This window comes from Glossina fuscipes, unplaced genomic scaffold, assembly GCF_014805625.2.
Source record: "Glossina fuscipes isolate IAEA_lab_2018 unplaced genomic scaffold, Yale_Gfus_2 0, whole genome shotgun sequence".
In the NCBI taxonomy this organism is placed as follows: Eukaryota; Metazoa; Arthropoda; class Insecta; order Diptera; family Glossinidae; genus Glossina; species Glossina fuscipes.
Window position 1 is genome coordinate 23,734,761 of NW_023998414.1, and position 13,230 is coordinate 23,747,990.

A 13,230-nucleotide genomic window follows, 5' to 3' on the forward strand; every position below is an offset into this window, starting at 1 on the left:
AAATTACCAGTTAATGCAAGCACCTATACTTTGCCATACCAGTAATGCCTCAGAATTAATTTTGTTTAAAACTATATATATATATATATGCATATAGCTTATTGCTCTAAACGCCCTCTTCGCATCCTCTTCTTATCTTATTCAACAATACTTTCCTAATAGATATGGAATCGAGTTACTTGTTGACATACATTTCCCTCCTTCTATAACATTAATACCGTTACCGAAAGAGGTCGGCATAAAAAGCAGAAAATTATTAGGGATCATGAAATAAATTTAAAGTTTCATTTAATGGAAACAAGTACAATATTACGATATCCTGAGTAGTCAACTGCTTAAACGAAATTTCTCGCTAAGCAACTCCTTGCTGGCACTGGCGTTTGCTACCATGACCATAGCTAACTGACGCACATTTAATTGTCGCACTCTACAACTAGCAGAAGAGCCACTGGCGCACATATTCACTGTAATGTTGAATAAGTTACCTCCCCTGGCAACTTCGATGTTTCACTTACAACACAGAGTTGTCACTTTGTTGCTAAACATATTTGTTGGCCTAGTAAATTCATCAAGTAAAAAAGTAAAAAATTAAAATAAATAAATTAAATAATAAATAAAGAAAACAAATAAAAAAGCTATAATCCGCCAAAGGGCGAATGTGTAATCCTTATCCAGTTGCATTATTAACCATCTCATTTAACCAACACACCTGTTAAAATTATATTGTTAAAGTAATTGAAATATGAAAAAAGATCGTAGTTATCTTTGTATTTTAGACATGTCGACCACCTCTCGAAGAATGAAATGTTAATTAATATTTTAAATTTAGGGAGTAAGAAATTCATTAATTTTTTCCACAGATTTGCACTTTTAGCCTATAAAACAGAATTGTTCCGAGCATTTAAAACTCAACATATGTTCACAATTTAACCATTCCATTGAAGTAGTTATCTCTTACATGGCAAACCATGCAAAATTATTCCATTAATGGTTTAACTACTTCAAATGTCTTAATCGCGTAGATATTAGATAAAAATAAAAGAATAAAAATTAGAAAAAATACATCTAAAACTTGCATTGTTTTTATATAAGTTTATCTGAAAAGTCGTAAATAATCAATTATTATTATTTGTTCATCTTATCTCTTTAGAAGATACAACCCTGACTCTCTCACATGCAATCAGGGTTGCATTTCTAAATTTTCTTCTTTTCTTTTTTTTTGATTTAGATAACTTCTGAGAAGCAATTTGTTTATTACTACAATTTTACCTGTGTAGCTACATCTTGTCCTTTGGATTGCAGAATTCGGTGTTGTTGCTGTATATCCATCATTGGTTCGCCCATTTCGATAACACAATCGCCTGCACTGGTTATGGCCAAAATTGAACCTGAAGTACTTGCAACGGTGGCATTATTATCGCCGCCCGTAGACGTTAGCACTTCAGAAATATTGCTATTATTATTGGTAGACAACAGCGGAGTAGTTGCTGTTGGCATTTCTTTATTGGCTTCCATAGGTGTTACGCCGCCTGCAGCAGCAGCTGCCTTCGCGTTGCGTCGCTGTTCTTTTTTACTAGATTTAAGCGTTGTTGTGGCTACCGCTGCTGCTACGTCATGCATAAAACTTAACTCGTTGGTAGTCAAATTGCCGCATAAACCGAGTTGGTGGGTAACATTAACGTTACTAGGCAAACTACCCCCTTCACGTTGACGTGAAGATACGGAAGAGGAATATTTCTTTTGTCGGGAATTGTGATTTTGACGTCGTGTACGTTGACTACCACTCACACTGTTATTACCAAACGCTTGATCACAGTCCAGTTGTGTTTCGTTGACGAGATCTTGCAAGGAGCCACCCTGCTTGTGATGATGATGGTGATGATGGGATCTATGCGGCTGATGTTGACTATTATGGCTGTGTGAATGATGATGATGGGCGTTTTGCTGATTATAGTTATAATAACTATTGGACGTAATTGATGTGGACAAATTGCGTGGTGTTATTGCACAAAAAGGATATGATGTTTCTTCATTTTCGGCTTTCTCGAGTAATTTCTGATAAGGCAATAAAGAAGAAAAAAAATCCAGCTAAGCACGAATGAAATCTTCGCAATTATTATTATTATCATTATTTTTATTTTATTTTTTTTTTTTGTTTAATATCTACCAAAAATGCTTTGCTCTTGTTCTCCTTATCACGTGGATTTTTATAATGATAAGCTTCTTCTAGCAATTCCTTCAGTTGATTATCATCCCAATCTTTTAAGCGACACTCCTCCCATGACTCATATGGAGATTCCTAAAAATATTAGTATTAATTAAATTAATATTCATTACATATATTGGACAAGTTTTTATCTCACATAATACTATACTATTATCACTCGTATACCTCCTCTTATTAATCTCTAATTATTAAGACTTTGTTTTAAAATTTATCTTAACCGCATATAAAAAAGAATAAAAAAGAACGAAAACCAAAAAAAAGACAAAAACACTTTTAATTTCAACCTTATATTAATTAACCTTGAGAAAGTGAATATTTTCAAACTTTACAACTACAGCATAATGTGAATAATCAACCATATCCACACACTTTTTTTTTTTTTTTTTTTTTTTTTTTTTTTTTTTTTTTTTTTTTTTTAGAAACGAACAAAACCAATATGTTATACAAATGATAATTTACCGTTAATTAAAAAAAAAAAACACATCATTCGTATATAAATGCACAATCTTAGAAAATTAAAACAAAATTTTTTTTAGATTAATAGAATAAAAACCGCGAACGTTATAATTGTATATTTATATATTCCATTGATACACTAATTAATTGTATTAATATTTAGAAAAACTGTTGCAATATTTTAGTTTTTTTTTTTTTTACACACTCTGTTCTCTGCATAAAACAATGCTCTGCATAGAAAACAAACAAACAATAAGAACCTTAACCGACATGACCTTTTATTTTGAATGTTGAGCATGTGTCTCTCTATCTTCGCCTGCCTATCTTTCGCTCAATCTTTTACTCTTTCTCCATATGTGTTCTAAACTCATAAAGTAACAACAAGTAACTGTTTATTTGCGGTTTTTGCTATGATTTTTTTTTTAAGTATTTTCGCATATTTCGTATTTATATTTTGGTTATAATGTGTGGTATGTTGTGCATGATACGTATCAAGTACTTGAATTAATACTTTTTTCTTTTTTTTAAATAAATTCAAATTCTACTTATAACGTCCCTTCTTCATATGGATGAAGCGAAATGCTTTGACGACGACTTGTTCATAAAATATTGGTAACTAAACTAGATAGAGCAAAAAGCTTCCTCTTTTCTTAGCTAATACATGGATTTCATCAAAAGTCCTTGATAATATTTTCTTTTGATTTATTTAAAAAAAAAAAAAAACTGCCATCGAATCAATATATAACGAATAGCAATTTTCGAAGTTACGGGGGGTAGGACAAGGAAATTATAATAAAGAGATATAGAAGACGAAAATCTGCAAAGACTAGGTGGGGACAAAGATATGCATCTTTATTAAAATTCTAAAAGAATTAAAAAAAAGTATTACTTTTAGTTATTAACATGTCGCAGCATTTCCAAACATTTCTTGAAGAATAGCTCAAAAGGAGATAAAACTTGAGTACCATATCAGAGAAACTCACCATTTGGCTGTATGAAGAAATCTTACTATTAAAGGAGGAATCTATCAATCTATCAATCAGAAATTCAATTGGTAAAGAAAACAGAAGTAATATCATAAATAATACATTCGCCCCTTTTGTTGCATTTTATGTTTTGAAAAGAAAAAAAATAACCAATTGAAATTAAGTCAAGCATCAAAACGTAATTGAAATTGACATGTAGTACTACCTGCATGGATTTATATCATTTCGCATGAAGAGCAATTAAATTTTATAATCAATCTCATTTTCTCTCTTATTATGATCTAAGAAGTACGCAAATATAGACTATTTTGCCATTGTTTGAAAATATGATCATCATATCCACCGTTATTTAAATAACTGATTCGATTAAAAAAGTATATGTGTAGACATCAAAAATGTATGGTTCGGTTGTAAATGTGAAAATGTCAAAAACTACAAACATATTTACTTTCATGTTAAACATAGCAGCAGCAGCAGCAGCAACGGCAGCAGCAGTAGTAGTAGTAGGCGTCGCTCGTAAATATTTATTAAAATTTAGGATTTATGTATAATACGTTTCACCAATACATATACATATGTAGTCAAAGGCGAGAACATTTTTAAATAAATTTCCAAAAATTTTAATATGAATTTTGAATTCGAATTTTGTATTTTAAAAATGGAAAAAAAAAATGAGAAGAAGAAAAGAAAATAGCAATGTTTTTGATTACGGGCGGCTTTCATGGAACTTTGTTTTGCAATAAACTCGCTTACGTTGAAATTGAAATGCATTGAAAGAAGATAGTACATTAGTGATAAAGTAATTTTGTGGTAAAAATTTTCATTTTCATCGAAATTGTTGAAAGCATTGGGATGAATATCCGTTGGGTATTTTGCACAGAATACATCGTAAACTGAAAACGCCGCTTGAATAATCCATTCACCTTTTGCTCTACTCTTTCTTACCGATTCTCGTTACTTTGGGAAAAAACGCATGGGAGTACAATTTTAAGAAACGATAAAATGGCTGAGCAGTAAGTAAGTACCACACATAAATAAGTACATTTGGGGCCATTATATAACTATTACTTTTTATATAAGACTTTTAAGAAATGACTTTTTTCATAACAATTTTTACAGCTACTTTTATGTCTACTGCTTACTACGTCGGGTGTTATATGAAAATCGACATGTACATGAGAATATGTTCAGCAAATCCAAATACTTTATATTAGAGAGCTACGGGGTAACATTGCTTCCTGAACGCAATATCTACATTTTCTTCTCCTTGTACTGAGAGATAACACTACCAACTGAATAATTAACAGCAAAAGGTAACGAGCTGACACTTCATATATAGTTTATAATAAATGGTATATATATATCTAAGTACATGCGTCCATATATATGTCTGTGTATACATAAGAAGAACACTTGCTCATTTTCTAGCGGATTTAACAAAAGCTCATTGAGAAGGATAATTTTCCAATCGTACTGCCTGCAGGACACTAGCATCAGATCCATGTCTTCTGTACATCTTGAATTGGCATTATTTCGTATATTATCAAACCCAGGCGATAAACAAAATAACACAATATTTATTTATTAGGGATAGTATATTACGCCACCACTTGCTTGTAGCACAGTTGCAATTCTTTACGGAACAGACTCATGGGGTGTCTGAATTGCTTGCAACGGCACGTTGTCGTACCAAAACATCTGCCAATTATTTCAATGATGTTGGAAATATTAATTTTGCTCCTCACTCTCTGCTCTAAAGCTCACCAATTACATTGAGCTCTAACGATTGTACTGGCCAGGCGAGATGTTTGATGATAATCTGATATATCTTAAACTGAGAGTAAACACTTTTCCCCATGTATATGGGCGCAGTGTTTGACGGCAATATGTTAAAGTAAGAATTTCATCAATGAGGATGCCATTTGCAGTAATTCGGCCAGTGATATGAGCGAAAGCACCAACTGAATACCACGATATAGCCGCCCAAATCATAACAGAACCTTCTCCCCATGATTGCCAGTGATAAGCAGCCAACCAATCCGAATCGAAAGGTTATCTTGGGGCTTCCTATTCATGAACACGGCGGTTGGTACAAAAAAATATGAACGATGATTCATAGAGGAAAAGAAAATTCAAATTGTCGAGGCCAACGAAAAGCGAAGATATCAAAGAGTTATATAGATACTTGTTTACCCGATCGTCTTAAATAAGCGTACGGTATGTGCTAAGTAAACATTACGCGTTACTGCGTTGTACGCGATATTAATCGTCGTTAGCTCCAGTACGGTACTATTTGCAGCAAACAGTCATACGATCCCTGGCCTTGAACATTGTAAGGGGCCAAGTCAAGAAATTCAAGGCTCTTTTCCTTTGCAACGAGTCTTTCAAATGATTTCATGATCATTTTCTATAGCCATTATTATATACGACCAGAGTTGTCCAAAACGCTTGTAAAAATTGTTTTCGTAATTTTCATTAATTACATTTTCATGGAATAAGTTAAGTTGCCAATTCTAAGTATCCTGCAGGCACATTAAACGTGAAATAAAATCTTTATTTGATATTCTTTTCCGACAGCCAAGATCTAGTAATAACTCTTGTACTAATCCGATAATTAGTTAACTCTAGCAATATCGATGATCACACGTGTGTACTTTTGATTGTTGTAAAGTAAATGAAAAGAATTCTAAAGTATTTTACCTATTGTACGCGCATCTCGGATGGTCAGGATTAGTTAGATCGCTTATGCTTTATATAGGAACTTGTGAATATTCTGATCACACAGTTTTTTTTTTATCACTTTCATACAAATTCGCTCTTATTTTTTATAATTAGTACATATATATTACATATATGTGGTTATTTGCACAATTTATTAGTTAAAAGAACTTTGTTTTTTATTAAATTTACGATAAATTTTTTGACTCTCTCTAAATAATTTAATTTTTGATAAAACATATCGCCAAATTTTTGAGGTTATGATCACTCATTACTACACTGTATATATTCTTGCCGTAGTTTTTGTGACTTAATATTAAATAGGTGATTGCCGAAACAACAACTAAACACTATGAAAATTCTTTTATATTAATTTTGTTGTCAAATAATTATATTAAGTTATGAAAACACCAGAACGAAGAAAAAAAAAAAAGAGGGTGACTTGTGGTGCCTCTGCGATGTTACTTAGAATATGACTGATTGATAGTTTAGTATTTATTAGTTAGTTAGACTATTTTGAATTACATTGAATTTTTACATATCGTGATTTACGTTTTTGCTGTTGTGAATACTTTCTCATGAAGTTTCTTGTTTCGTTTCACCTTGTTTCATTTTTATCAGCTGTTTTCTTTTGTTTTCTCTGTCCCTTAGTAATTAGTTAGAACAAAATTTAAGTTTTAGGCATAATATTATGACTGAAAATTATGGAATAGATTTGATGTCAACTGAAAATTAAAATATTGTTTCTTAAGGTTTGTTATCGAAAGGAAATTTAGGAGATTTTTTAAATGGAAATATATGGCATCTGACATGATGTAGTAACCAAGCTTTCTTCAATATAATTTTGATTTTAGTGGAATTGTCATACACGTATGGATATAAATTTAAAGTTTTAATTCTTAGACGAAGAAGAGATATAAAAATAAAATAATTTTAAATCTTCCCCTGATTAATTTCTTTTAAGGTATGTAGTGACAAATAAATTGGTACAAACTTGGATTTCTTCGATTCTAAGCAAATATGTATAACAGCTAGGAAAGTAATCATCTCTACTTCAATGTAAATTTTCGGAAACCATGGACAACAAATAAATCCGTTCGAATAGTAAGAGTAACTACAATATAACATCTTGGATGACACCAATTGCAAGGCTGAGAATGTGAAAAAACCCTCTTCAAAATAAGGAATTATATTCTTAAAGAACTCGAGAAATAAGCACAAACTCTGCCTTAGAAATAAATACATAGTAAGTATAGCATTTAAAAGAAATTCTTAATGCGAATCTGTATATTCCTCGCTAAATAATACAAAAATTCCTTACTTTCCTTTGCTTATAGTATATTGGGTGGGGAGCAGATTCTAGTGGTGGGATTAGTGGTATGACCATATTTATCTATTAATATGTAAAATAGATACATAAAATTGTAATTTAGTGCTTTAAAGTAACATTCAGGATTGTTATTGCTATGCGGTACCTGTATATCATGTAGACTCAAGTGCGCTCGTACCGTTTTTTTCTTTCGTTTTTAAATAAATAAACAAACAACAAGTAAGCAAATTATATTTGGCCTTGACCGAATTTTTTATACCCACTGTTGTCCTCAAAAAAGCAAAAAATCAAAATAATTATATTTTAATCGAGTGGGCGTGGCTGATTTTCTTTATTTTCAAAATGAAAGTTTTTATCGTATAGGCATCTGCGCGTTATAGGCGTGTTCTTAGAAATGTCACTTCCAAATTCTTTTGTAAATTTGTAGGCGGTATCTTCATTTTCGCTAACGGGAGAATGTTTGCCACAAATACTACTACACAGTTGCGCAGGCAAATGGATATGTTTAGATGCATTCAAAATTTGAAACTAATCAAGAATGTATAAATTTTATAGAGTTTCTAAAGTCCGCGCAAAAAAAAAAAACAAAAACCGAGGTATTCTAAGTTTACGTGGTGCTGTGGGCGTGTCCCACGACCCCACGACGATTTGGCCCATTTTTAATACCAATCTGCATCGAAGAACTTCATGTAATCCTATCAAATTTCAAGTCGATAGTTTTATTTTTGCGGTCAGGAGAATGTTTACATTACAGAGACGGACAAAAGGATATTCCTATATCGATTTAAAACTTGATGCTGATCATGACTATATTTAAATTGTGGCGTCTCTGATGCTTCCGTCTGGGCTTTGCGAACGTTTTGGCGAAATGAATATACCCCTCATCCTTCGGTGGGGGGTATAAAAATATAGTTGCCTCTTTAGTGATGTTGTGAAGCCAAAAGAAGCAGCAATAAAACACTTGATTATGATTAAACCCTGAATTTGTGCTGAATTATATATATAGAGATAAGATTATACAAATCTTTCCTAAAACATTGAACAATTTTCTTTAGCTTTTTAATCTTTTGCATAGATTTAACAAAACGAATACGCGTCAATCGTCTAATGCTAGTCTGGAATTTTTAATGATTTTGACGTATAAATAATTTTCGTTTCAGTCACAAACTTTATGATGTATTAGTTTTTCATAGCATTAGCTCAAAATATCCTTCAAAAGACGATTAACATTTTTCTAAGTATTTACTGACGATAAAACTTTCTAAATCTTTATTACGTAGGGATTTCTAGAAAAACATATATTTAAACAAAACATTTGACAATGAATCATTGCCAACATTTGGCAGCTGATAGTTATTTCACTACAACTTAAGTAGAGTTTAGGAAAATTGAGAATTTCTTTGCTAAATTTTATGTGTACAAGGATATAATGAAAGGAAAATTTCTAAAACGAGTTTGGTTGGGTAAACTACACGGAATGATTTTCTACGAAACGCTAAACAAAGACAAAATTTCGTTAGAAATTGTTATCCTTAAAGCAAAAAGCCTAAGAAGATTGGCAATGGCCTATTCATTACCAACTCTTTATAATCCACGAAAATTTGCAAGAATATATGTTTATTACTTCAAGACTTTAAGATGGGTTTATACGGCTGCGTTTTATGACATTTTCCTTAGTTCAGTATAAAAAAAATGCCTTTGTCAGCTGATAAATTTTCTGAGAATAAAACCTGTAGGTACTGTAATTAACAACGGTTTTTTTTTATTTGATGTCTTTCAATACCTTGCTTTGCAACAAGTATTATCGTATTAAAGCAATTATACCTGCATGAGGTTTTACTTTCTATTTTAAGTCTTTTCAGCTGTCGTGTGAATTCAGCCTTTTCCCTATGCTGCCTTGAGTTTGATTTACTGTTTCTCTTGTCCCAAGATGTGAAGCCGCTGCAGGATCTTAAAAAAGTGTGTTTGCTCATAATTCTTTTATTGAAGTGTTGACAAAAAAGCTTTTATTTTCGTAAAATATCAAAAAATGGCAACACCGAAACCATTCTTGATGGGATTTCGCTATACGTATAATATGAAGTCGGTCGAAAAGAAGCGAGTAAATTAAACGTAAACACTGCCGCATTGATATTTGAACCTGTGCACAAGGACTTGCTAGTTGAGATTCTTACATATTCGATTAGCCACTGTCGCGAGCAGCGTAAGTGCAAATTTGAATAAAAACAAGAAAATGTACACATATATATGTAGCTAGAGAAATGCATAAAATAATTGAAAAATATTTTAGTTTTGTCTGGTTTGCGCATATTCGGATAAAAAAGTTCACTTCTCTAACAAAGAAAAATGACAAATTTTTAATTGGTAATAGTAAAAACATTATATTGGGTTACGGTCCGCCATTAAATACTATAGAAGGAACATGCTCGCTTTATCGCGATAAGTTTGCGAGTGATATTGACATGGGCTTGCCGCCTGCCACGAATTTATTTATTTATTTGCAGAAAAAAGAAAAAATAAACATGTACAACCGCAGCCGGTATAAAGTACGAGTTGGTTGTGAACAATTAAGCCGTTGAAAACATGCAAAAACTTGGTAACCGATAGTAGTGAGAAAATGTAGTTGCAATTTTCGAATCGTAGGACGATATCAAGATTACAAATTAATGTAGGCACATAGAGAAAACATGCGCAATTAGGAGAGTTGACTTATAGACAGAATTTAGAGAGTCCAATATTGGCGTTAAATTATAGATATAATTTAGATTTTTGAAAAAGGCTCCAACCGGATTGAAAAGCTCATAATTACCTATTTATATTAGCAGTTTTATGAAAATAAGAAAAACGGTTCCGCACTTTGAAGTTTATCTTACTAAGTAAAGTTGACGAATCGATAGTACGTAGTATTGATAAATTGAATTAAAAGAAGGAAACAGCAACGACAAATCTGCGTTTCTCAAGTGACGGTAGCGCTAACGAAAGCAATCTATGTTGATAAGGAGGTAAACAGACAAGCGGGTCAAAATTAAATTTCTAAGAGCAAAAAGCAGAAATTGATTTTGAAAGTAATATCTATTCGAGCATTGGCGATCGCCGATCTTAGTCTTAGCAGATTAAAATATAGTCGTTGATCGAATAATTTCCCTAAATCCATGAACACATCTAAATTTCCCAGCATTTGTCAATCGACGAACTGTGTTATGTTTTTTATCATAGAATCAAGGAGGCAACACCGCAGGTAAGCTATCCAAATAAGGAAGTGACAATGCTTAAAATATATTATAACTTTAGCTAGGATCAAAAATATTTTTGGGTCATGTAGAAAGACATTGCAGTTTTTTCTGTGGTTTCGAGTTTCTTTTCGTAGCCTGCTGTTTTCAAATGACTTCAAGTTGTCAGGTGGTTGATTTCTGACAGCTCGCGTGCCGGTTTTGCTCCACCACTTGCAGAATTTTTAATCGAGTTTTTCAGTCATTAACCGACCAGAGCGAAGGGCATCTTTGTCATCGAAATTTCCGGAACGGCATCGCTCAAACCACTTCTAGATGTCTTCGTTCACTTCAGCATTTTTACCGTAGAGTTACCAACATTACTTTTGACACCGATTTACCTTTTGTATAATAAAAGAGCATCACATAGTCGATTTCTTTAGATATTGCACTCATCTTTAAATCAATATAACTTTTTAAATGAGCAAAGAGTTAGAAAACTATCTTCACAAGACATTGAAACTGAAATGCCACCTTTTGAGTACATGTTCATTTGAGACAATCAGGCGAGTGTTGGCCATAGGCATTAACACCATGCTTGCGGAGAAAACTACATAACCCAATACATATTATTTTTTAATTTCTTTCTCAATTGAACTTTTTTTGAAGCGATTTGAGCTTAGTAGAGTTTAGCACCACAAATAGGCTTGTTACATATGTAACAATGTATTTACAGCTAAGAAGAAATGCGATCAAAAAAGGAAGAGAAACGAACTGATTGATGCATTTACACAGAGGCCGACACTAAACATGTGTCTAGCTATACGGCGAAGAGTCTTTGATGAATGTGTAGACATTTTATAAATGCATTGACAAATACTTGGATGAAATATATATGAATAAGTACAAGAACGATTTTGCAAATAAAATTTAATCAATTCCGTTTATATTTATTCATATATAGAATATATATAGCAATAATAATAATAGATATTAGCGTGCGTATTTATGCACGTAGCAAAATGTGTTTAAAATCAATGCTAAATTATGTATAGTAATAAACAATTAAATAGCTTTACGGTAATCAAATTTTCGAAAGCTTCGATCATTCAGAATGCTAACGAACGAATACTAAATATCATGTAGTATATATTATATGCATTAGTTTGGGGAAAAAGAAATCCATTATTTTTATATGAACTTCAGGACTTTATTTAACATGCTTCGGATTGTCCGATTTGGGTCAAATATGCACCGTTTTGTTGTACGATTTGTTGGTATTTTAAAGGTAACTTCAAAATGCCTCTCTCATAGAAGTCCTAGTCTCTATTTGCAAAAAACTCTAGTAGCCGATTTTCACAATGCTCCCTAGATTCCAATTTTTTATCATTAAAGAAATTTTGCAATACAAGAAAAAGATGATAATCGCTTGGTGCCAAGTCGGGACTGTATGGCGGATGCATTAAAACTTCCCAACCAAGCTCCCGAAGTTTCTGGCGAATCACTGTAGATGTGTGTGGCCTAGCGTTGTCCTGGTGGAACACGACCCCTCTCTTGTTGGCTAATTCTGGCCGTTTCTGGTCAATCGCTATCTTCAAACGGTCCAGTTGTTGACAGTAGAGGTCAGAATTTAGCGTTTGGCCATATGGAAGCAACTCATAATAAATAATCCCCTTCCAGTCCCACCAAATGCATAGCAAAACCTTCCTGGCCGTTAGTCCTGGTTTGACCACCGTTTGGGGTGCTTCACCGCTCTTTGACCACGATCGTTTTCGCACAGGGTTATCGTATGTGATCCATTTCTCATCTCCAGTCACCATCCGTTTAAGAAATGGGTCCATCTCATTCCGTTTGGCCAAGGCTTCGCAGATGGAAATTCGATCCATCATGTTTTTTTCTGTTAATTGGTGTGGCACCCAAACATCGAGCTTCTTTTTGAATCCAGCTTTGTGTAAATGGTTTAAAACTGTTTTATGGTCGATTTTTAGCTCCTGGGCGATGTTACGACTGCTAACATACCGGTCAACTTCGATCATTTGTCCGATTTTCTCGACATTTTCCACGACCGGCCTACCTGTGCGAGGTGCATCTTTAACATCAAAAATTCCTGAACGGAATCTACGAAACCAAAATTGCACATAATTGGCTGTTACAGTATCGGAACCATAAGCACCATTCACAATTTTAGCCGCCTGGCTTGCATTTTCGCCTTTGTCAAAGAAAAACTGTAAAATGTACCGAATTTTCTCTTTGTTCACTTCCATTTTTAACACGCTGTAACTCACAACTGAATGCACCAAACAA

At 32.9% G+C, this 13,230-nt stretch overlaps 1 protein-coding gene across 15 annotated transcripts in view; it reads right to left on the reverse strand.

Moving 5' to 3' along the window:
* The window catches only part of LOC119644709 (putative uncharacterized protein DDB_G0293878), a 28,071-nt gene that overhangs the window by 10,141 nt on the left and 4,700 nt on the right, over positions 1-13,230 (reverse strand). For all 15 annotated transcript variants that reach the window (XM_038044416.1, XM_038044411.1, XM_038044410.1 and 12 more), the window contains 2 exons: positions 2,168-2,299; positions 1,270-2,055 (listed from right to left, as the gene is read on the reverse strand). In XM_038044416.1, the coding sequence (XP_037900344.1) occupies positions 1,270-2,055; positions 2,168-2,299 (918 nt within the window). The remainder of the gene's footprint in view (positions 1-1,269; positions 2,056-2,167; positions 2,300-13,230) is intronic.